This window comes from Onthophagus taurus, chromosome 1 (assembly GCF_036711975.1).
Source record: "Onthophagus taurus isolate NC chromosome 1, IU_Otau_3.0, whole genome shotgun sequence".
Lineage (NCBI taxonomy): Eukaryota > Metazoa > Arthropoda > Insecta > Coleoptera > Scarabaeidae > Onthophagus > Onthophagus taurus.
The window spans coordinates 37,613,864-37,640,568 of NC_091966.1; the positions used below are offsets into that span (position 1 = coordinate 37,613,864).

General features: G+C 31.2%; 1 protein-coding gene across 2 annotated transcripts in view; it reads right to left on the reverse strand.

The window, feature by feature from the left end:
* LOC111421879 (epidermal growth factor receptor) overlaps positions 1 to 26,705 on the reverse strand; it is a 131,645-nt gene that overhangs the window by 11,214 nt on the left and 93,726 nt on the right. The window contains exon 2 of one of the 2 annotated variants that reach the window (XM_071201266.1): positions 15,541 to 15,882. The exons of the other annotated variant lie outside the window; for it this stretch is intronic. Within the exon in view, the coding sequence (XP_071057367.1) occupies positions 15,541 to 15,787 (247 nt within the window). The 5' untranslated portion in view covers positions 15,788 to 15,882. The remainder of the gene's footprint in view (positions 1 to 15,540; positions 15,883 to 26,705) is intronic. 2 annotated transcript variants of the gene reach the window in all.

Sequence of the window (26,705 nt, forward strand, 5' to 3'; positions counted from 1 at the left end):
CGCACACCACACATTTACTTTTCTGAAATATTGACTTCGTCTAGAGAGTGTAGAATTTGGATTTACATCACTCTTCTATGGTTACATATCATAAATTGAACTTTGAAATCTTTTTAGTTTAGAAAAAAGGTCCAATTTTTACATAAAAATGGGAATAATTACTTAACTTCTATAGTTAGAGTATAAAATTCGTGCGATTTAGTGGTTTTAACATATCCAACGCATTATTTATGCTAAGATAAGTTTGAAAATTTAGTAATACAAATTTTTTTCCTCTTTGTAACCCGATTCGGGGACATACTGTAGATTTATTGAACTAAAAGTAGAACTAACACTAGACCTAGAACTGGAAACATTAAGGTATAGGTAATGTTTCTAGTTCTAGATCTAGTATTAGTTCTAATACTAGTGTTAGTTCCAGGTTTAGTTGTTATTCAGCGTGAAATGGAGATGATTCTTTGGCTTGTGTTGAAGAGGTTTGTTTTGTCTTGGGTTGGTTTTGTTGAATTCGTTTGGCATAGTTTGGTTTTGGTTCAGTTGGGTTGGGTTGGCTTCCAAAAGCCTTGGAAGGAAAAGGCGATCTTTCAAGAATACAAAGACACATCTATTGGTCATAAAAAGAGGGGCTCGGTTTGGGTTAGGTTGGTTTGTGAAGTTAGGTTTTGGCTTGGGTTGGTTTAACTTGGGATGTTTTGACTTGGGTTGAGTCGCTTTTGGTTTGTCTTGGGTTGGTTTGACTTGACTTGGCTTGGGTTGAAAAAATATTTACCGTCGTAAATTTAGGGACAAAACTTGCGTAAGATAAATAGCAAAATGTTGCAGAGAGAAAGAAAGAGAAAATTCTAAATATTCTAACAAAATTGAAAATATTACAAGTTAAATTTTAAAGGGTTAAATTTTAAAAAATGAATTAAAGTGAAAAGATAATGAAAATTTGAGCGATACAATAACAATTTTGAAAGTTTTCGAAAAAAAGATATAAAAAAACCAAAATGTTGCAGATCGAACGATTTACAAAAAAATTAAAACTAATTCGGAACGATAATTAATAAGATAAGTTCAACTTTAAATGAAAAAGAATAAAGCAATTGAACTAAAAATCGACTCAAAAATGTAACATGCGCATGTTTTAATTGATTAAAATAAAATGAAAGAATTCTGAGAATTAAAAATAAAAATAAATGTTTAAATTTCTTTCCGCAACTTGATGTTACAAAACAAAAAGAAAAAAATTCTGAAAACTAAATGAGAATAGAAAATTAAAAACGTAAGCATAAAAATTAAGAGTAATTACGTAAAGCGTGTATTCTTAAAACATATACAGGGTGATTCAAAAAAAACCGCTGCCAGACTTCTAGGGCAGGTAATACATCAAAAATTAAAATGAAAAGTCTTAATATACATGGGGTCGTAAATGCCTCCTTAACGAAATACAGCGTGTCAAAGTTTCTTTAAAATTAAACATTACTTGCAATAAAAAGCCCTTTTTTAAAAATCTTTTCAACTCCACTGCTAATTTTGTCAAACGGGCAGTATTTTCGTGTAAAGTGATCAATTATCTATCAATTGGTCTCTTACACAACTTTGATTAAAGCAACAGTTTTTGATTGAATTAACAAATTTTCTACAAACGTGTTTTTCTTAAAAACTATTGCTTTGATCAACGTTTTGTAAGAGACCAATTGATAGATAATTGATCACTTTACACGCGTAGAGAGCAATGGCGTAGACAATATTTTTAAAAAAGTACTTTTTATAGCAGATAATGTTTAATTTTAAAGAAACTTTGATATCTCGCCAACGGGGCATTTGTGACCCCATGTATATTAAGACTATTCATCTTAATTTTTCGTGTATTATCTACTCTAGAAGTCTGTCAGCGGTTTTTTGAATCACCCTGTAGAAATAAAAATTCACTACGAATGCGAACTTGACAAAATAAAATTTACTGTGTGACAGGCCACACACGTTATATGGAGATTTAAAAAATTAAATAAATTTCAGATAGAATCTGTGCTTATTGAAATCAGTGACATCATTTAAGATTAAATCAGGAAATGTTTTTTTATATAGGTTGATGTACATTTCTTCATAAAAATCCATAAACTTTGATTTTTTTTTAATTTTTGATAATATTGATATTGTTAGGGTGTGGTGAATGGTTTTTTGAAATTGAATGTTTGTAAAAGGCTCAATTTTCTTTTTTTATGTGTTCTTTGTATCTTATATTGATGTTGCGTCCTGTTTGTCCGATGTAAAAACATTCGCATTCATTACACTTGATTTTATATATGCCACTTATCTCCTTTTCCTTAAATCTGTGTTTATTGTTAATTAAAATTTGACTTATTTTATTAGAATTTGAAAATGCGGGTGTAAATTTATTAAGGTTGTTTTTGAAAACATATTGTAAATTAGGGTGAAAATGGACCTTTATGTAAAAAGCATTCAACCTAGTGGCTGGAAAAATTAATTTGATTATGTTATTTCTATGAAGTTTGTTGTAAAAACTTTGTATTTCGTCGATGTTAAAACCGTTCCTCAAACCAATCTCAGCGATCCTACGTATTTCTTCTGTTAAGTTAGCTTTATTAAGGGTTCGTACAGTTCGTCTGAAGAAAAAGTTGAACGCCGCACCCTTGTAATTATAACAACTATATGAATGTTTAGGAATGATACAGTCACCAGAATACTGGTAGGTTTATGAAAAATATTAAAATCTAAGGTGCAGTTATCTAGATTTCTATATAAGGTTAAATCTAGAAAATTTAGGCGGCGTTCAAATCACCCAAATCGTTTTCAGTCGTGCCTGAAGACGACTCATTCGTTCGAGTCGAAACAATATTGTAGTACTGAAATATATCAATAACTTTTCATCATAACAATAATGATGAACCTGGAGAAATCATTGGCTATTCTTTTAAAATTTTTTCTTACAAAATGTTGGATCATTCAAACCATTTAAGTAAATCTTAAGTATATATTTTTTTTAAGTTACAAGTAATATATGTTAGTAAAAAAATGTTCGGTTTTCGCCACCGCATGGTAATGAAAATCGCCAAAACAATGAACCTCATGAAATATTCAGCTCCAGAGGACAGGCATTATCGTTTGTTTACACTGCCGCGATCGGACCGTTGAGAGATTGCCACCAATTTATACCGTTGGTTGCACTTTTTCCGCGGTCCGCGTTCCTCATCCATTCACCTACATCCGCCCTAACGAGTTAATTATCATCGTTATGTCGCGCTATTCAACTCTGTACCGACTTCTTGTTCGGGCTTCACTTGTCGCATATTAATCCAGTCGGACAAATCAGAGCAGGTAATATTTGAAGAAAAAATTTTATAAAAACGGACCACACAAGAATCCGTTTCGAAATGTTGCGGGAAAGTTTCAAGTCAAGTTTGTATTGGTCGAGGAAGGAAGGAAACTACACGTAATGTTCTTCCGTCTATTAATTAAGCGAAACCGCTTCGGGTTTTGTTTCTTTCGGTTGTCGAGAACAAGAGGATTGAGGTAACCGTGGGCGGACTGGTTGCACTGATTTGTTTTGGACGCGTGTGTCTTGTGCAAACGACAGGTTTTAGCCTCGGGTTTGCTTTCTAAAACACCACAACCACAAACTATTTAAATCGTTAACTATTTAACTCTACGATCTCTTTTCAATTATGTAGGTTTAAAATTTCTTCGTAGAAAAGATCAGATAAGAAAAGATCACAAATAAATTGCAGTTTCTCACATTATTTTATATTGGAATAATACAAATTACTTTTCTTTTGTAATCTTTATAGGTCGCCTTTTTGGGCCATTACAAATTTATTTTACTCAGCCGCAAGAAATGAAAAGGAAGAAGACCAATCTAAATGCAGATTTCTAAATTGCCTAATGAAGCATATGGAAAACAATCTATTATTGCAATAATGAAAGTTTACTGCCTCTAGTGAGCTTCAAGAATGCCACTTTGCATCATCGGATATCAATATTTACGTCATCAAGTGACATAAATGCATGTGGAGTCGGGTTTTCCCCCCTAAACACCTTTTTGGAGTTCCTGGCCATAGATTTTACCTTCTTCTCTAGAGAAGCTGACTCACGAGAATCAAATTCGAAACAAAAGGCGAACATTCCAAAGCATTATCAAAAATTACAATGAGATTAATTCTTTCGATAGGAAAGTGCGTACATATCGCGATTGTGTCTAAAAAGTTTGTGCATGCAAGAACCATTCAAAGAAATAATTCCACGCGATATTGGACTTTTCGGCAAATCTTTCCGAAAAAGCCACTAATTTCAGAAAAAAATAGCCATTTTCAACTAGACTTTGCTCAAATACATGTTGATAGGAGAATGGATTTCTGATACAGGGTTTTGTTTACTGACAAATTGAAGTAAAACATTTTTGGAAGTGACGATCGGGTAAAAATTTGAAGAAAACGCAGCAATGGAGCTGAAAAATTTGCTACCAACCCAAAAGGCAGTGTTATGTCTTGTGGAGCTATAGCAGCATACACATAAATACTTTGACCACATACATAGTAAACTACCTGTTGCAGTATCACCACAACAACCACTAAATGCCATAAAACTTCTTGCAGCAACAGTGTGCAATACAAATTACTCTTCCTTTGTAGGTTGCCTTTTTGAGCCAATGTAAAGGAAGACGACCAACCTAAATGCATATTTCTAAATTGCTTAATGAAGCATATGGAAAATAATCTATTATTGCAATAATGAAAGTTTAGTGCCTCTAGTGAGCTTCAAGAATGCCAGTTTGCATCATCGGATATCAATATTTACGTCATCAAGTGACATAAATGCATGTGGAGTCAAGTTTTCCCTCCTCCACACCTTTTTGGAGATCCTGGGCATAGACCTTACCTTCTTCTCTAGTGAGGCTGACTCACCACAATCACATCCGAAAAAAAAGAAATCTTCCGGCGAGCATTCCAAAGCATTATCAAAAATTACAATGAAATTAATTCTTTCGATAGGAAAGTGCGTACAGAGCGGTCAAAGAAACTATATTGAACTATATCCATATTAAAAGAAGTTAGTTAAAATCCTGAAAGGAACACATCAAAATTAGCCGACCATATCACGATTGTGTCTAAAAAGTTTGTGCATGCAAGAACCATTCAAGGAAATAAATCCACGCGATAATGGACTTTTTGGCAGATCTTTCCGAAAAAGCCGGAGAATAGCTGTTTTCGGCTAGACTTTGCTCAAATACATGTTGATAAGAGAATGGATTTCTGATACAGGGTTTTGTTTACTGACGAATCGAAGTACAAAATTTTTAGAAGTGATGGTCGAATAAAAATTTGAAGGAAACCTAGCGATGGAGATGAAAAATTTGCTACCAACCCAAAAGGCAGTGTTAGAAGGCTACCTTAATTCAAACCATTCATTCAACAGAGAATGTGAGCGTTAATGATGCACGTGGTTTTTCATTGACTATGGTTGACTTGTAGGTTGTTCGTGAGGCTCACACTCAAACCTGCTCTACGTGCTCTGGTGCTAACATAACCTGCCTAAAACAAATTTTGCCAATACTAGATGCTGTTCTGCATTTTTAACTTTTCTTTTGAATCATCCTCTTTTCCATCTATATGGAAACATGCTCAAGTTGTTCCCATTCCCAAATTGAAAACTCCAGTTTTGGCTAGCGACTATCGTTCTATTTCAATACTTTCTCTTTTGTCAAAGGTTCTTGAGAAGGTATTGTGTATACCCAGGTTTATGATTTTCTTGAGAAGCATTAATTGATCAGTAAATACCATAAAATTTCTTGCAGCAACAGTGTGTTTCCATAGGAGGATGCTACGTAACCATATTAAATCAGTCTTATATTAATGCAGCTTAGCTTCATTCCTTTCCTTTCAACCTCCGTAGATATATCCAACTTCTCCACAATGTCGACAAGTAGGCTGGCTCACCACAAACTCTGATACATCAGATAATTTCACCTCCTTCCTCTGCCCATACTTAACTCACACTTCAGTACTGGTAGTTTGACGAACATGATTCTTAGGATCATTCCGACTTTATTCTGATTCAGAAGACTTTCTAGATGAATATCTAAGCAATACATTGCTTTATCACCTGTCTTTAACAAGAATTTCTCATATAGATTGTAGAGAAGAACACCAGCAATGGTCTAGCTGTTTGTATCTGTTGAATTAATTATTTGCTCATTATCAATGACATGACGTATTGGCGAATACGACCTTGAATCAGAATAGTAAGTTATTATGTGTGGTGTGATGAGGATACGAAATGTGGATTGTTAACTCTTCGTCAACGTGTTCCGTAAAATAGTTACGACATAAAATGTATCAAAAAATCAATGGAATATCCAGTTGATGATACGTAACACCTTTATACAAGTATTGTTGATCCAATGTTTAAAAATCACCAACATAAATGAGTAGAATTTCAAATTTCCTTTTATTTGATACCAAACTCGATATATTTATATCAAAAAGTGTAAAAGTTATAATAAAAAAAGTCAGAAAGATGGCAATAATCCGCCATCTTTGATAATAACTCGATTAAAACAACAAATATCTGTAGAAATAAACGAGATAAACAACTATGTTGTGCTTCGACCTTTTTAAAGGAAATATAATTTCGTATCGTTTAAAATCAATCTTATTATTATTATTATCCGTGGATTTACTACTATTATTATCATTTCTGAAAACATCTCAAAAGAAGTTAATCATATTTCAAATTAATGTGAAAGTAAAATCGATGTATTTTTAATCAAAACTACTGAAGTTATTTTTTTATTACCTTTTTGTACATAACCTCAATAATATTTTTTACTATCACCAAGTCAAATAAGTAGGATTTCAAATTTTCTTTAATTCTATGACAATCTCAACTCATTTATATCAAAAAGCGTAAAAGTTATAATAAAAAAAATGAAAAAGCTGGTAATAAGCCGCCATCTTTGATAATAACTCGATGAAAACATCAAATATGTCGCGAAATAAACAGGATAAATATGTTGTGTTTGTACTCTTTTTGAAGGAAAAACAATTTCGTATCGATTAAAATCAATCTTATTATTATTATTATCCATGGATTTACTACTATTATTATCATTTCTGAAAACATCTCAAAAGAAGTTAATCATCATATTTCAAATTAATGTAAAAGTAAAATCGATGTGTTTTTAATAAAAACTAAACTTATTTTCTTATTACCTTTTTATATATAACCTCAAAAATATTTTTTACTATCACCAATCACCAAGTCAAATAACTAGGATTTCAAATTTCTTTTAATTCTTTGCCAAACTCAACGCATTTACATCAAAAAGTCTAGAAGTTATAATAAAAAAAAATTGAAAAGGTGATAATAAGCCGCCATCTTTGATAATAACTCGATGAAAACATCAAATATCTCAGGAAATAAACGAGATAAATACATCGTGTTTGGACTTTTTTTAAATGAAATTTAATTTCGCATCGATTAAAAATTATCATATTATTTTTTACTTTTTTTATGTAAATCTTAAGAAAACGATTAGATATAAAAGCAAGTCTTAATAGTTTTGCAAGTGGTTAAATAGCATTCCAAAGTTATCAACGTCGACTCGACAACGCGATGTGTATTTTTGGTTTTAACATCCATTAAAGAATCTCTTTTCGATTACCGGTCGCGTTGTTAAAAGTTAAAAGCAAGTTGACAGGCAAATTTTTAAACACACTCTCTTAAAAACCGATATCGAGTTGAAGGTGTAGATATTTTTGTTTCGTTCGTTGCTCGCAATTGTTTTCGAATAGCTTCGCGAGAAAGAAATTTATCGCCCAGACACGTCAACGATTCTAAACACGTTTTAAAGCTGTATAGTTTTGAATCGTTTAAGTTTTTAACACATATGGTAAACACTCTTCTCGTATTATTTAAACGGAGTTCAAGTCCGAGCACGTGGATATTAATTTACACTATTTGTCAGCATTTTTTATTTTTTTTTTTGTTGTTTTAAGTTGGTTAAGGAATTTCTGCGAAGTGTTACTTGATATATTTGCAAACAGATTAAGATTTATTATTTATTTTGTTATGTACTTTGTTGGAGGTAATAATAATAAAATTACTTAGATGAAGGTGTGAGTGAAAGAGAATGAAAAGAATAGAATTTATTTTAGATTCTGTATGGTAGTTCAAGTTCGTGGTACAACTTGATATTCAGCACCATTGCATTGAAAACGCAGGTAAACGTACGTTGCGCTGCAAATAACCGCCTGATCTGTTTAAAAACCTCAGCGTGGCGCGCGCACCGCGGATTCTTTCCAGAAAAGGCAGTTGTAGCTGGCGCCTGGAACTTGTTCATAACGGGAACCTCGGCTTCCCCCACTCACCAGGGGAACCCCCCGTTCCTCACCGGGTCGACTCCTCTCCTTCGAGAAGCCGCCGTTCTCGAAGCACAAAGACCACGGGGAACCATACCAGGAAACTCAGGTAAACAACGGACCTGGAACGAGCACACACCTTTTGCCTTCTTATAGAAGGAATGCGTGCAGTGTCTAGCATCTAGAATGCGACGTTCTATTCCCTTATGCAATGGCCGCCATCGCGGACACTAGCGCTTTGAACGAAACGGCCATTCCCGGCAACAACTAACGCTTTAAAATAGCGATTACGTAAACCAAGAAAACGACCAATGTCTCTCTGTAAATGTATAATTGGGTATTGCGTACCTGTCGCAAATATATCACAAGTTTTTATGTCCAATAGTTGTTACACACTGAAAATTGATCAAACTAGATATTTATTGTCGTTAGAATGGTAAAGTAACTAAAAAGTTTAAATGATTATTCCGATTGGTGGTTGTGTATAAATAATTCAGGGGCACAATCAAAGTGTACACTCGAAGGAACCCATTACAACCTTACGAAGAGACGAACAAGCGGCCTCATTGAACCGATCGAAACAGTAAATTACCTATATATACGTTCTCCTGAGACCAGCAAGTGACCGTCTCAATTAATTTAACCGACGTGATTGGATTTCGTAATTAATTGTCCGTAGAAAGTTGGCGCGATTGTCATCCTCTCGAATTCGACCGCAAATTATATGTGAATTATTATCGAAGATGTATCAAAACTTTCCCTTCCAATTTATAATAATCATATTAAATTAGCATCATGTAGAATCACCTGAGAAGAAAAAAGAACGCTTCTTTTGTGTTGAAATACTTGTGTCAACAACCTTTAAGCACGAAGAGCCAATATTTGTCGTTGTGCACCGTAAGTTCAAGAAGACGAAGAAGAATAAGCGAGACTCTTAATGAGTTTTCGAGTTTGCTTTGTGCGTTATTTTTCGAACGATAAAAATTCCGCTTGTTTCTCGGAATAGAAAACAAATCCCCTCCGATTGTTGAACGTGTGGGCAAAGAACAATTGAGCAATCCGACGACTGCCATTTGAAACAATTGAAAACTTAGATACACGCGCTTGCTCATAATTTATAAACGTAAAGTTACTTAAAAAATGATGGCAATGACGGATAAGCTCTCATAAATATTCCTTTTTAAATAACTTTGTTGTGTGTTTGGACGTCGGCAATTCTGTCGCACATGGTACTAGCTTACATAAATGGCGCACCTCTGAATTCCGAATTCCGCACATTTCTCTGCGCGGAGTGCAATAAACCAGTTAATCACGGCTACAGTCAATAAAGGAAATCTATCCGTCTGAACATGGAGTTAAGAAGAATTGGAGCTTTCGTTGCATTTACGGGAATTTACTTATACCCAAGATCAACCGTAAACGACGATTTTACATACTCCATTTAATCAAATGTAACCATATTTATAAGTTTGGTTTACATTGCATAACGTTTATGTTAAATAAAGATAAACAAACTTTACTATGTTGATAGCTCAGCATTCATCTTAATCTTATGAAACGTTGCATTAAACTTTTTATCTAATTTAAACACTACGATAACTTCTACACGATTTTATTTTTAATATCATTTAAGGTATAAATGTTTGAAAAATTATTTCTTTTTTACCATAATACCATAATATGTATTTCAAAGTGAACCTAAAAAGAATTAATCCATAACGTTATTTAGTTATTTAACCTAAGCTAAAAGCTATGAGGGTTTTTGTAGAAATTAAATGAAAATGTCAATTAAGGTTATAAAAATGGTTCAAAACTCCGAAACCGAAGTAGATGGAGAAATAATGAATTCATAATAAATCAGAAAATAATAATCCATAAACAATTCAACCTAGTTATTTTGATTTTGTATGAAATAAGATAAAATGTTTGTGATGATCAAAATTAATGGCTTTTCTATAGAAAAATCCATCATTATTTAAAAAATAAAACTAATGGGGAAAGGGTTATGCATGAAAATAAGTCAATATCATTTGAGGTATAAATGTTTGAAAAATTATTTCTTTTTTACCATAATATATATTTCAAAGTGAACCTAAAAAGAATTAATCCATAACGTTATTTAACCTAAACTAAAAGCTATGAGTGTTTTTGTAGAAATTAAATGAAAATGTCAATTAAGGTTATAAAAATCGTTCAAAACTCCGAAACCAAAGTAGATGGAGAAATAATGAATTAATAATAAATCAGAAAATAATAATCTATAAACAATTCCAACCTAGTTATTTTGATTTTGTACGAAACAAGGTAAAATGTTTGTGATGATCAAAATTAATGGCTTTTCTATAGAAAAATCCATCATTATTTAAAAAATAAAACTAATGGGGAAAGGGTTATGCATGAAAATAAGTCACAATGAAACAAGAAAACATAATCCAACACCAATTCCAACCTAGCTTTGTATAAAACGAAAATCGCCGAAAAAATATTTTAAAGTTTTTATGATAAGAATCGATTAAAGCTTAAAAATTAAAATGGATGGAGTAAAATCGCCAGCATGAAAATTGTTCATAATAAACCAAGAATGCATAATCCATAATTATATGCAACCTAGTTATCATAATTAGTAGAAATAATGCGAACAACTCTACAATATCGTATTTCCTGGTATTCATTATAAAAGTTGGTCATAGCTCAAAAACCAAAGAGGATGGAGAGCAACTTTATACATGATAATTGTTGATAATGATCCAGTGAAGCATAATCCATAACGAATTCCAACCTATCTATTACTATATCTATCACCTAGCTTTGTAGGAATAAAACGAAAATCTCAAAACACCATAATTTAATGTTTTCGTTATAAAAATCGATCAAAACTCAAAAACCAAAATAGATGGAGGAAAATTTTCAGCATGAAAATTGTTCATAATAAACCACAAAGACGTAATCCATAACCAGTTATAACTTAGCTATCATGATTTTGTAGGAATAAAGCGTATAACACTAAAATGTTATATTTTTGGTGTTCATTATAAAAGTTGATCACAGTTCAAAAACCAAAGAGGATGGAGAGCAACTTTATACATGATAATTGTTAATAATGATCCAGTGAAGCATAATCCATAACGAATTCCAACCTATCTATTACTATATCTATCACCTAGCTTTGTAGGGATAAAACGAAAATCTCCAAATACCATAATTTAAGGTTGTCGTTATAAGAATCGATCACAACTCAAAAATCAAAATAGATGGAGGAAAATTTTCAGCATGAAAATTGTTCATAATAAACCAAAAATACGTAATCCATAACCAGTTATAACTTAGCTATCATGATTTTGTAGGAATAAAGCGTATAACACTAAAATGTTATATTTCTGGTGTACATTATAAAAGTTGATCACAGTTCAAAAACCAAAGAGGATGGAGAGCAACTTTATATATGAAAATTGTCGATAATGATTCAGTAATGAATGATCCATAATCAGTTCCGATTTAGCTACCACGATTTTATAGGAATAAAGCGAAAATTTCCAAAATATCATAAACTTAGGTTTTTATTATGGAAATCGATCATAACTCAAAAACCAAAACAAATTGAGAGATATTTCATACATGAAGTATGTTTGTAATGAACCAGAACAGCATAATCCATAACCAATTACAACCTAGTTATGATGGATATGTAGAAATAGAGGAAAAATCTTTAAAATGTCACAAATTTGGGTTTTCATTACAAAACTCAATGTTAACATTAAACCCAAAACAGATGCAGAGATACCTTATGCATGAACATTGTTTGTAATGAACAAAAAAAATCCATAACCAGTTGCAACTTAATTATGAAGACTTTGCAGAAATAATATATCCAAAATATCATAATTTCGGTTTCTCAACACAAAAATCGAGCATAACTTAAAAACCAAAAAAGGTTGAGAGATAACTCAAGCATGAACATTGTTTGTAATGAACCAGAACAGCATAATCCATAACCAGCTACAACCTAGATATGAGGACTTTGAAGAAATAGAGCAAAAACCTAAAAAATATCGTAATTTCGTTTTTTCATCACAAAAATCGAGCATAACTTAAAAACCAAAAAAGGTTGAGAGATAACTCAAGCATGAACATTGTTTGTAATGAACCAGAACAGCTTAATCCATAAAAAGCTACAACCTAGATATGAGGACTTTGCAGAAATAGAGCAAAAACATCCAAAATATCGTAATTTCTGTTTTTCATCACATAAATCGATCATAACTTATAAACCAAAACAGATTGAGAGATAACTCAAGTTTGAATATTGTTTGTAATGAACCAATAATCCATAATCATAATCCATAATCAGTTATATCCTACTCACGAGGACTTTGTAGGAATAGAGCAAAAATCTTCAATATATCATGATTTAAGACTTTACTATAAAATATTCTCATTTCAAAAGAACTATAATAGTTAGAAAAAAATGTATGCATAAAAATGGGTTATAACACACCAACAATACATAATCCATAACCAAATCAATCTTAGCTACCATAATATTGTAGGAATAAGGCAAACAATTCAAAAATGTCATACTTTAAGATTTATATTATGAAAATCGATCAAACCTCAGAAACCAAAACAGATGAAGAAAAACCTAATGCATGAAAATTGTTCATAATGAAACAAATAAACATAATCAATAATCATTTACAGTATTAGTATTATCATTTTCGAGAAATAAAGTGAAAACCTCCAATATGTGTGGATTTTATTGTAGAATTGGGGGATTTTATAAAAAATCCTGATTTCAAAAAAAAACTAAAACCGTTGGAAAAAATTGTTATCCATAAAAATTGGTCATAATGATTTCAGAATATATAATTCATAATCAGTTCCATTTCAGCTATCACGATTTTGTTTTCATAAAAGAAATATTCCCAAAATATCAATATTTTAAATTTTAATCATTAAAATGGAATATGATTCAAAAACATATATAGATAGGGAAAACCTTAGGCATAAAAATGGTTCATGATGAACTAAAAATACATAATGGCTAACCAGTTTCAGATTTGCTATCACCATTTTCTAGAAATAAAGTGAAAATCTTTGAAATGTATGATTTTCATAACAAAATTAATTTTGTAACAAAAATCCATAATCTTTCAAAAATTAAAATTGATGGATGAAAAATTATGGACGAAAATTGATTATAATAAGCTAAGAATACAAAATTTATAACCAAATTCAATCTGACCATCATAATTCTGTCGTAATGCAATAAAAATTGTCCAAAAAACTGTCCAAAATAATGAAATTGTCATCTTAACAGTAAAATATCTGTACCGTTTTTAAAGATTACGTAAAGATTAAAAATAAGATCTAAGTGAAAACATTAAATTATGTTTCCGAGTACTGGTTGCCCATAAATAATTCAAATTAAAGAATATGAATCAAGTTCGTTACGATTATTAATCAAAGTCGTAATAATTCTAACGAACAAAGGAGGGTCATTAATGATCCGGATGAGATATAGTTATAGAAGAAATTTGCAAATGACGAACCTTAAAAAGAGTAAAAAAGAAACGAGTTCGCCACGTTCAAGGCGAACATGTTATTGTCGCTCGAAATCCCAGCATATAACTAATGTTCCTAGAATTATTGACAATAAACCCCTAATGTCTGAAGGAGCCGGCGGTTGAATAACTACAATCAAAGTTCGAACATGAACACCTGTTTCGACCATTAATCGCGTGATATTAAGAGGAAAAAAAATAATAACGAGTGTAATTAATTTGTTTATGAGGTTCCTAAGAACCTGTTCTTTATATTAGATTAAGTAAGTATTGTGGCGTAACTTAACAAGTTATTATTTTTAATTATTAACAGGTGTCTCGTAAAGTATTAACATTTTTCTTAGGTATGTCGCTGAATGTACCGTTGAAGTTACCGAGCAACTTTAAAGAGTCTCTCCTCCATCTGGAAGTCTCTCGGCGAACGCTACGCGAAAAAATGCGTAATGAGGCACATAAAGAACTCACGGTATGCCCTCGCGAGCTCACGTTGGATTGCCTCCGGTCAATTTTCCCGACGAAACCGGCCAAATTGGCCGCGGCCGCAAAAGAGGCCATCGAATTCCGCGGATTGTTCAGTTATTAAAGGTAATTGTGAGCGCGATTCGGCCAAAGGAGAAGACAACCGACTCAAATTCCAATCTCCTTTTGTATTTCTTATCGTACCAATTTGGACGGAGCGCGATTTTAATAATCTCAGCATCAAAACAACGTTTTAACCAGGAGTGTAGTCAAATTACCTTTTCTCACAAATTGGTATGGCATCGCCATAAAAGGACCGTACAAACTGTTTGATGTCCTTGCTTTCTACCAAGTGCGGGAGCTAATTAAAAAATATCTTATGATATCAAACAACGATCTAAGCTATTAAAGTTATGACGGTTTTGATTGACGTTCAAAAAAACGTCTTCGTCACGCTCTTTTATTCTTTAGAGAGGATCTTTAAATAGGCAGAGCCCTTCTCGGTTCTCTAGCGTGATGGTATTGATATCTCGTATGGTATCTTTGGTGAGTCAATGAAAAGCTTCAAAAGCTTTCAAAATTAGATTGGTAATTATGATTATACAGCATATTTTTTTTTTTTTTTTTGAGGTGAGGAATCTTTGATTATGTGCCATAGAAAGTTTTACAAAAAAAAGTTATTGTTTTATAAGGAGTTAACTTTCTATGTTAAATAAGATTCCTTTACAACATTTCTTATTCCTAATTTATTAAAAGTATTATTGTTTTATTAATATTATCATCGACGACAAACTTAAAATAAAAAATTTAATAAATATGAGTATTTACCTTTTGGTTCATTTACACGGTTTTATTACTTGAGGATAAACATTTAAATAAGAATATTATCAGTAAACGTATGAAGCAAAAAATATTTACTTTTTAGAAACTTTAGGAACGTTATCTTTAAGTAGAAGCTTTTGAAGAAGGAATCAAGGTAAAACTCAGGTAGGTTAACGTACTAAACAATAAGGATTTTCATGTTAAATTTGGAGGGATGTTTTGTGGTTTGAAAGAGGAACGAAGAAACAATAGGATTTTGAAGTGCCCTTTAAATTTATGTCGATGTTAATTTAATAATAACACACCTAATTGCACTTTGGCTTAATTGAACAAACCTTTTTTACTGACGATCTCCTCAAGTGCAACCTTGATACTTTTAGGGTTCTTAACAACTTGCTTGGCAAAAGACGGTACCGTCTCGAAGGATCTTTGGTTGTCATGATGTCTATGCACTTTGTCCCTACGGGCAGCCGCGCACAGAAATCCCTTGCCATCGAAGACGGTTACCAATAGCAATAAACACCAACACACGTGCACTAGGAGCGTCCGCAATGTCTTCGGGCTTCCGTACACTGGCAACATGGCGTCTGCGGTGGTCGCGCGTCACGTGGCCCCACTCACGCTCCGCACCATGTCGTGGTAAGCTGAAGACTGGCCCTCGTCGGCCGCCAGCGCTCCTGAAACACACCTCTACCAGTCAGTTTACCTGCCGCACAGGTGGGATTCTTCGTAACAAGAAAGCGGGGCGCTTGGATAGAAGGAGACGGGGGTGGAGACGCGAGGGGGAATCGTCGTCTTCGAGGAGCGGAGCGCAATATGAAAACGCAACGATGGAACGGGGCCCTATTGTGTTACGTGCGGATGGATACTGTATGTGTATGGTCATTGTACGAGGAATACATGAAAGTTTTAAAAAGATAAGGGCTTATTTTACTTTTTTTTTTTTTTTTTTTTGATAAGCTTATGAATTATTATTGGTTTAATCATGAAGGATTTCTTAGAGGAATATAAGATGGAACGTATTTAATTATCAACAATCTCTAAACAAATTTAAAAATACCAGGAAATAAACAGATAACTGGATAAGGAAAATTTTTTTAAATCGGAAGTAAGTAACGAATTTTTTTATCATTTGAACAAGGAGACAAAGAAATTCTTTCTTGTTACGAATTTAATCCCAACGTTTTTTTATGTTGATTATGATTAGCAGTGGTTTCTTTATGTACTTAGCATATATGTGCAACGCTTTATCCGTTTAAAGCTTTATTGACATTCGATAAAGTCATTATCTTTACCAAGTTACGTAAAATTATGCAAAAATAAATAAGTGCTTATAAAAATGATTATTAAAATTTTTTTGAACTGGCTTAACATGGCAAATTGAGTGTTATTGCAAGTCTTGGTAATTTGATAAAAAAAGTCAGAATGCCTTTGATTATGGACATGTTCAGTTCTATATGATATTCTTCTCCAGATATGGTGGATACTCAGAGACATAATGCAAGTCATGTCTCTGTTACATATTCAATCAGCCGTCTCCATCAACGTAGGCGATAAATCATCATGTTTTATCTTGTTGTGGAAGTCTCAAACAGCAATTTTGACGTTTTTGTTACATACGCAAGATGAATATGATCGATAATCAGAGGAAGATACTTTATCATATTGGGTATGAGAAGAGATACTCTACAACCTACATATTATGTTATAGTGTAAAAATTCTATCTTGATAGTTTGATGAGATTTGTGACATAGTTTGTGACATATATCGTTTTAAAGAGGATATTTTTAGCTTTAATTTGATATAAAAATCAATTTATTCATTGAGATTAGGTTTTATAGCGTTTTCGAAAAAAATCTTTATAAGCAAAATATAAAATGATGAGGTGTTATATATCATATTAAAGATTATTCTTTTAGCTTTACTTTTACATGGAAATTTTTTTTAACTAGGTTAATTATGCATTAATTGCAAAGTTTTTGAAAATAATTTTTTTGAAAGAAACTTAATATGTAATCACAACATATCATTTTAAAGAGGACATTTTTAGCTTTAATTTGATATAAAATTCAACAAAAGCAAGGGAATTTAAGAGAAGAAAAGAGAGAACATGTAATTAAAATTTCGACAACGTTTAAACTTGATTATCTCAAAAACCAATAGCTATTTTTCAAATACGTATGTTTTGTTGAAAAGCTGATGGAATATTTCATAATTCGTACAAATTTCATAACGGTATTTTAAGAATCCGATTTTTTGCGAATTTTTTTACAACGTTAACCTTGTAAGGTGATAAATGTGTGCGTCGACTACAACAATTAGTTTCTCAAAAACTAAAGGATTTATTTAAACACGGTTTTTTTTATTGAAAAGAAAACATTTTTTTTAATATATCGTGATAATCTCATAAAGATTTACAATCAAATCAATTTTTAATGATTTTTTTGAAAATAATCGAATGGAAATGACTTTATAAAACATTAAAACATGTTTATAATGTTTATAGATAACTTTTATAGAATCACAGAAATTAATACTATTTTTGAAGTATTTTACGTAAAAAAATACTTTCTAAATGTTACAACACCAACGATTTAAACTTTTAAACGATATGAGAGATTTTTGGTAAAAAACGCAAGAATTGCCATTGTATGCCTTGTAACATCTACGCCACTGATTAGCTTATAATCTTGAGTACGTTTTTGAGTTCTTGCAATATTTTACATAAAAATTGTATTCTTTGTTAAAAGTTATATCTCAAAGCGTTCTTGAGATAAAAAGGATTTTGTGCTAAGAAACCGATAGAACGACAAAAATCAAAATATCTTCATTCTGAGCCCTGCAATATTCATGTCACTGAATAAATTTTAATTTTGAGTACGTTTTTGAATTACTCGATGTATTTTACGCAAAAAAGTACTCTTAATTGAAAGTTGTAACATCAGCCGTTTCCACGATATGAGAGATTTTGTAAAAAAACGCAACAATTGCCATTATATGCCTTGTAACATCTACGATAGTGATTAACTTATAATCTTGGGTAGGTTTTTGAATTCTTTAAAGTATTTTACATAAAAATTGTATTTTTTGTTAGAAGTTATATCTCAAAGCGTTCTCGAGATAAAAATGATTTTGTGCTAAAAAATAGGTAGAACGACAAAAATTCCAAATATCTTCATTTTGAACTCTGCAATATTCATGTCACTGAATAAATTTTAATTTTGAGTATGTTTTTGAATTACTCGATGTATTTTGCGCAAAAAAGTACTCTTAATTGAAAGTTGTAACACAACCGTTTCCACGATGAGAGATTTTTAAAATGTTACAATTTTTCTTTCTTCCTTAACTTCACAATTATAACTTGATAGTGTTTTTAATTCAAAAATTGATGACGTAATTGATGGCGTTAATTTCATTACGATTTAAAACCACATTTAAATCGCCTTAATTAGCCTCGTTTTCTTAAGGTCGGCACGTTTCTTGGGGCCGGAACTACTGTTTACGTTTTTAGTGGGCGAAAAGGTGTTGGTGTTTAGGTGCGTGAAAATATTGACAAGTTCTAAGTTTAACATAGGTTTTATAGTTCCAACAGTAAATGTAAAGGTGGCTTTCTAATTGACAGATGGTCGCAAACGATTAATAAGAGTAGGTGTTTATGTAATTAAACATTTAAGGCGATTTTTATCGATTCTTTTTATAAAATCAGTAAACAATCCGAAAAAGGTTTGTAAATATCTACAAATCTCATTCACTAACTCCGTATTAATAACATATTCACATATTCAAATGAAACCTTTTCATTCATGAAAAACTGTTGGGTTTCCTTGAAAATTCTAGATTGGCCTTTCTAAAATAATTATTATGAATGAACCGAGACGATTGCAAGTGTGTTGATGACGTAGAGTTTGTTTATCGACAATAATGGCTTTAGCCTTGCTGCCCTCATCGCAACGCGTTGCGAAATCTGTGGCACTCGACTTCTTTTTCCGAAACCCACCTGAAGAAGAACGTCGAAGGCAAAAAGAAAGTTACCTGCCTAAAGTGCGTTCGGAAGAGCTCCAACTCCATCTTACTCCTTAACCGTACGACGAAAGGAGATGGAATTAAAACGAATAGGTTGATGTGAGCCATAGATAGAATTGTGTGTCCAAAAGAGAATCTTTGAGAAGAGCGTAGGCAGTGGCGTGCGCCAACTGTACTGGGCGTTCGCTAATGGGCTCCACTTAAACATTACGAAATTTTTTCCTGAAAAACTATGTCAGAAAAGGAAAGGAAGATTAATAAATTTTTAAAGATTAAAAAAAATATTCTTGGAATAATTTGATAACATCTCTAGGAGTAGATTTTTTTCAACATTTTTAGTGCCATCGGTCAGGTTAGACCGTCATTAATTTAAAATGAATTATTACCGCCGAACAAGCCACGCGGCGCTTCGGGCAACCTTTGTACGACCTTCGCGCTGTAGGGTGTTCGTGGAACAAAAGGAAAAATACGAATTGATCTACCGAAGAGGCAGAGAAAGATCAGAGAAATAGGTGGGGGAAGAAAATAAGGAATAAGAGTGATAGACAGGCGGAAAGAACAAAGCGGAGGATAATTATAGGGTTTTTGAGGGCTCGAAGCAATTTTACCTAACGTTCCATGTAATTTGATATAGACCGTGGTGTTAGATGTATACACTTTACAGTGGCTCCTTCGTACAATAAAAATAGTCGCCTTTTTTTATATACAGAACTAATAAATAATATCAATTTTCTTCACGACTAACCACTTACTTCCAATATATTGGGTTGCCTCGAACGAACGATTTTTTTGCAAATGTCAATCTTGTCTCGCGAGAGTATAGATTTTCAGCGCAGATATGTGCCTCAGTTGCACACGACTGCGAAATACGATACACCGCAAAGTCCTGTGGTGGCAGTTGATGAAATTCAACATCACTTTTGCTCGGGCAACACGTGATCCGTGAAATACACTTTTCGTTTTGGACCGAGATTATCGTGTTTCGTGACGAGTGGTATATTCCATGACAAGAATTTAAAATATTTAAAAGACATTTTATTAACGGCTATTATCAAAAGTACATAAAATTCGTTGAGAAATTCAAAAATGTATTCAAAATTATCATTTATTCGGCGGCGTAAATGTTACAGGAACCAGAATGAAGATATCCTTAATTTTAGGAGTTTTATCTGTTTATTAGCACAAAATCTTTGTTATCTCGAGAATGCTTTGAGATACTACTTGTAACAAAGAGTACCATTTTTATGTAAAATACTTCAAAGAATTCAAAAATTAACCCAAGATTCAACCCAACTTTCAATTATCAGTATTTTTTTGCGTAAAATACATCGAGTAATTCAAAAATGTACTCAAAATTAAAATTTATTCAGTGACATGAATGTTACAGAGCTCAGAATGAACATTTTTGAAAACAATTATTTGTAAAATAACTTATAATGATAGGATAGAATGTTATATCATCTTAAAGAGAATATTTTCACCTTTAATTTAGTATAAAAATGTTTTCTTTATCTTGAAATATAAGCCCAACATGGTTTTTTAAAATTTACAATTTTTTAATCTACATTAGGTTATAATCAAAACTGCAACGCTTTTGAAAATAATTTTTTTGACAGCAACTTAAAACGATAGGATAGAATGTTATATATCATTTTAAAGAGGAATGAATTGAAAGAGAAATATAAGAATCATTTCTTTATTTCAATATTTAAGCCCAGCACGATGTTTTAAAGTTTACAATTTTTTAATTTAGCCAAAATTGCAACGTTATTGAAAATAATTTTCTTTAATCAATTTAAAATGATGTAATGAAATAGTATATATCATTTTAAAGAAGATACTTTTAGCTTTAATATGATATAAAAATCATTTCTTTATCATAACATTTAAGCCCAATATGACTTTTTAAAATTTACAATTTTTTAATCTAATAATAAATTACAACGTTATTGAAAATAATTTCTTTTAAATCAATTTAAACTGATATAATGAAATATAATATATCATTTTGAAGAAGATACTTTTAGCTTTAATATGATATAAAAATAATTTCTTAGGTCTTAAAATTTACAATTTTTTAATCTACATTAGGTTATAATCAAAATTGCAACGTTTTTGAAAGCAACTTACATGATGTGATAAAATATTATCTATCATTTTAAAGAGGGTGCTCTAAGCTTCAATTTAATATAAAAATCATTTCTTTATCTTAACATTTCAGCCCAAAACTATGTTTTAAAGTTTACAATTTTTTAACCTAGCCAAAATTGCAACGTTATTGAAAATATTTTTTTTTAAATCAATTTAAAATGATGTAATAAAATATTATATATCATTCTAAAGAAGATACTTTTAGCTTTAATATGATATAAAAATAATTCCTTTATATTAACATTTAAGCCCAACATGACTTTTTAAAAGTTACAAGTTTTTAATCTACATTAGGTTATAACCAAAATTGCAACGCTTTTGAAATAAAAGTTTTTGAAAGCAGCTTAACATGATATGATAAAATATTGTATATCATTTTAAAGAGGATACTCTATGCTTCAATTTAATATAAAAATAATTTCTTTATCTTAACATTTAAGTTCAATATGATTTTTTAAAGTTTACATTTTTTTAATCTAGCCAAAATTGCAACTTTTTTGAAAATACTTTTTTTACATCAATTTAAAATGATGTAATGGAAACTTTAAAGATGATACTTTTAGCTTTAATATGATATAATAATCATTTCTTTACCTTAACACTTAAGTCCAACATGACTTTTTAAAATTTACAATTTTTTAATCTACATTAGGTTATAACCAAAATTGCAGCGCTTTTGAAATACAAGTTTTTGATAGCAGCCTAACACGATATGATAAACTGTTATATATCATTTTAAAGAGAGTACTCTAAGCTACAATTTCATATAAAAGTAATTTCTTTAACTTAACATTTGAGCCCAACATGATTTTTTAAAGTTTACAATTTTTTTAATTTAGCCGAAATTGCAATGTTATTGAAAATACTTTTTTTTTAAATCAATTTAAAATGATGTAATGAAATATTATACATCATTCTAAAGAAGATACTTTTAGCTTTAATATGAGATAAAAATCATTTCTTTGTCTTAACATTTAAGCCCAACATGACTTTTTAAAGTTTACAATTTTTTAATCTAATAATAAATTACAACGTTATTGAAAATAATTTCTTTTAAATCAATTTAAACTGATATAATGAAATATAATATATCATTTTGAGGAAGATACTTTTAGCTTTAATATGATATAAAAATAATTTCTTAGGTCTTAAAATTTACAATTTTTTAATCTACATTTGGTTATAATCAAAATTGCAACGTTTTTGAAAGCAACTTAACATGATGTGATAAAATATTATCTATCATTTTAAAGAGGGTGCTCTAAGCTTCAATTTAATATAAAAATCATTTCTTTATCTTAACATTTCAGCCCAAAACTATGTTTTAAAGTTTACAATTTTTTAACCTAGCCAAAATTGCAACGTTATTGAAAATACTTTTTTTTAAATCAATTTAAAATGATGTAATAAAATATTATATATCATTCTAAAGAAGATACTTTTAGCTTTAATATGATATAAAAATAATTCCTTTATATTAACATATAAGCCCAACATGACTTTTTAAAAGTTACAAGTTTTTAATCTACATTAGGTTATAACCAAAATTGCAACGCTTTTGAAATAAAAGTTTTTGAAAGCAGCTTAACATGATATGATAAAATATTGTATATCATTTTAAAGAGGATACTCTATGCTTCAATTTAATATAAAAATAATTTCTTTATCTTAACATTTAAGTTCAATATGATTTTTTAAAGTTTACATTTTTTTAATCTAGCCAAAATTGCAACTTTTTTGAAAATACTTTTTTTACATCAATTTAAAATGATGTAATGGAAACTTTAAAGATGATACTTTTAGCTTTAATATGATATAATAATCATTTCTTTACCTTAACACTTAAGTCCAACATGACTTTTTAAAATTTACAATTTTTTAATCTACATTAGGTTATAACCAAAATTGCAGCGCTTTTGAAATACAAGTTTTTGATAGCAGCTTAACACGATATGATAAACTATTACATATCATTTTAAAGAGAGTACTCTAAGCTTCAATTTCATATAAAAATAAGTTCTTTAGCTTAACATTTGAGCCCAACATGATTTTTTAAAGTTTACAATTTTTTTAATTTAGCCGAAATTGCAATGTTATTGAAAATACTTCTTTTTTTAATCAATTTAAAATGATGTAATGAAATATTATACATCATTCTAAAGAAGATACTTTTAGCTTTAATATGAGATAAAAATCATTTCTTTGTCTTAACATTTAAGCCCAACATGACTTTTTAAAGTTTACAATTTTTTAATCTAATAATAAATTACAACGTTATTGAAAATAATTTCTTTTAAATCAATTTAAACTGATATAATGAAATATAATATATCATTTTGAAGAAGATACTTTTAGCTTTAATATGATATAAAAATAATTTCTTAGGTCTTAAAATTTACAATTTTTTAATCTACATTAGGTTATAATCAAAATTGCAACGTTTTTGAAAGCAACTTAACATGATGTGATAAAATATTATCTATCATTTTAAAGAGGGTGCTCTAAGCTTCAATTTAATATAAAAATCATTTCTTTATCTTAACATTTCAGCCCAAAACTATGTTTTAAAGTTTACAATTTTTTAACCTAGCCAAAATTGCAACGTTATTGAAAATACTTTTTTTTAAATCAATTTAAAATGATGTAATGAAATATTATATATCTTTCTAAAGAAGATACTTTTAGCTTTAATATGATATAAAAATTATTTCTTTATCTTAACATTTAAGCCCAACATAACTTTTTAAAATTTACATTTTTTTAATCTACATTAGGTTGTAACCAAAATAGCAACATTTTTGAAAAAAACTTTTTTTTAAATCAATTTAAAATGATATAATAAAATATTGTATATCATTTTAAATTAGCTTTAATTTAATTTAAAAATCATTGCTTTATCTCAATATTTAAGCCCAGCATGTCTAGAATTGGAGTGTATCGAACCCGCAAGCTTAGGGTTTTTTATCGTATTATTTTGTTTGTTTAGTTAAGTGTTGGAATGCGTTTGGCCAATTCAAATTTTATATACATATTAAGTTTAAGTTTGATAATAGAGTTAAACAAGATTTTGTTGTTAATCAGCGCCTACCAGTTAAAGGATAAATAATCATACATAACTAAAATTGTAAGATTTCGAAAACTTCTTTTTAAAGCAACTTATAATGATATGATAAAATATTATTTTAAAGAGGAGACTTTTATCTTTAATTTGATATAAAAATGATTTCTTTATCTTAAGATTTAAAAAACGATCAAGGTTTATAATTGTAATGTAAGTTAAAAAGGAAAGTCTGGTTTCTATCCTTTAGGAATAAAACGTGGGAGTCGATTACGTGTGATAGATCGCGTTCGCCTCAAGGTTATGAACTAATGCTGAGAGGATAGAAGATGGTTGTTAATTTCAGGCTATTGTTTAAATGCGATGCGCCCACGAGATCCCCTTTAAATTCACGACGTATACTATAGGATAGAAGAAAGTTTTCGTTGTTGTTTTTATATTTATAACCCAGATTTAGTCGGGGAGTTGTAAAGAAGTTTGCGATAAATGAACTGGATCTCTTTGGGTGTTGGTTTGAGACTGCAACGATGCGTCGAGCAAGAAACCTCGGACACTTCTTCGACGCGGTGCATTCCAACTGCTAACCGCGGCGTGTTAACACGTACTTCGTAGAATTTACAATACCGCGCGCATCGAATAAAACGACGATTACGATTTTTCGAGCGTGACCCACGGCCGTGCGTCTTCGGAATGCAAGCCGGTCATATTATTTATTGTAGGTCGGGGCAGCGATGGGAGACCCCCTTCGGCCATCAGTTCTTCATTTTTGCTTCGTTTGTGTGCAAAAACCTGCCTCGTATAAGGCCTATATTCCATACATATTTATTCGGAGCACTAAAAAAAATTTGCCGCCCGAAATCTAACACTACACGGCGTTCATCGACGTCAGATGCTGCGCCACAGATACATACTAACTTAAATGAAAAAAAATTATGAAAATCAGGATGAGAAACGCGGGCTACATATCAAAATACTACATCTCAGAACTTTGTTTATTATGCCCAAGAATTTGCACCAGATTAATTTATTAATTGATTTAGTTATTTAATTGATAATCGACTTGGTCGAAGAATACAATGGTCGTGGAATTCTATACAGCCGGTTATGAATACGGCAAACGACGATAAATTCCACAGCTTAACGGACCATACCAAGCTATGAAGTTTAATGGGACGTCGTCCATAAAAATTGACGATTGGAACCGTAGAGTATTTCGTTTATTACTACCTACAGTTCTTCATTAAAAATTCATTAAAAAATAAAGAAAACTTTAATGGATAAAACTTGCTTAAAAGTTTTTGCAAATTTTAGATAAAATCTACTAGACTGGAGCCAAGAATCAGCAGGAGATTACCTACCTAACATTCCTTTAAAGTACCCCACGGTTTCTATCTTTGTTAGGTGAACAAACCACTCGAAGAAAAGTGATTTACAACCCAACTAAAAAAAAATTAATTTTTCAAGTGTCGTACCTGCCCAAACTCCCCTAATAGAAACTTTCTAATACAAGCAACAAAAACTTGGCATCATTAAACAACGTTATCCATTGGTTGCGGTAACTCATTTGCAATCGAAATCCGTAGGCTGGTACGATGACAATGATTTTTAACGATCCCCTAATGAAAATCGTCAACAATAGTCGTCCTCGGGCTGACTTACGGTGTTCGTTAAACGGCTCGCCAATAAATCCCGACGAGAGCGTTAATTATGCGTTCGTATCGAACGGCGCGCGCGTTTATGACAGGAATTACAAATAGGGGAGGCCGTACGAAGGACGAATCCGCATTAAAATAAATCTCTATTCGAAGAACACTTCAACGTTAAGATTTAGCGTATAGACCAATAACTGTCTTGAGTTAATAATTTGTAAACGCACCTTAAACGTACAATATCGTATCGTTTTTAACCGTTTTAATAGCGTCCCTCTTCATATACGGTGGTACCAATCTTAAGATCTCGCTTTTGTTATCGATACAGCAATCAGGGGCTTAATTGTTCGCCAAGCAAAAATCGAATGGCCATAAATCATACGAGCGCGAGACAGCGAGAACAGGGCAAAAATCCTCTCGTATCCACTATATCAAGTGGCTTTTAATGAGGTACCTCCGTGTATATACAGACTCACACGCGTGCTGTATGAGTTATGTACCGCTAGCGCAATCACACTAAATCATTGTACTCGCGAAACGAGCGGAGAGAACCAAAATATTGTCTCGGTAATTGCTTTTTGATATACTACTGTAATTGGCAAGGTGGCAGTCAACGCG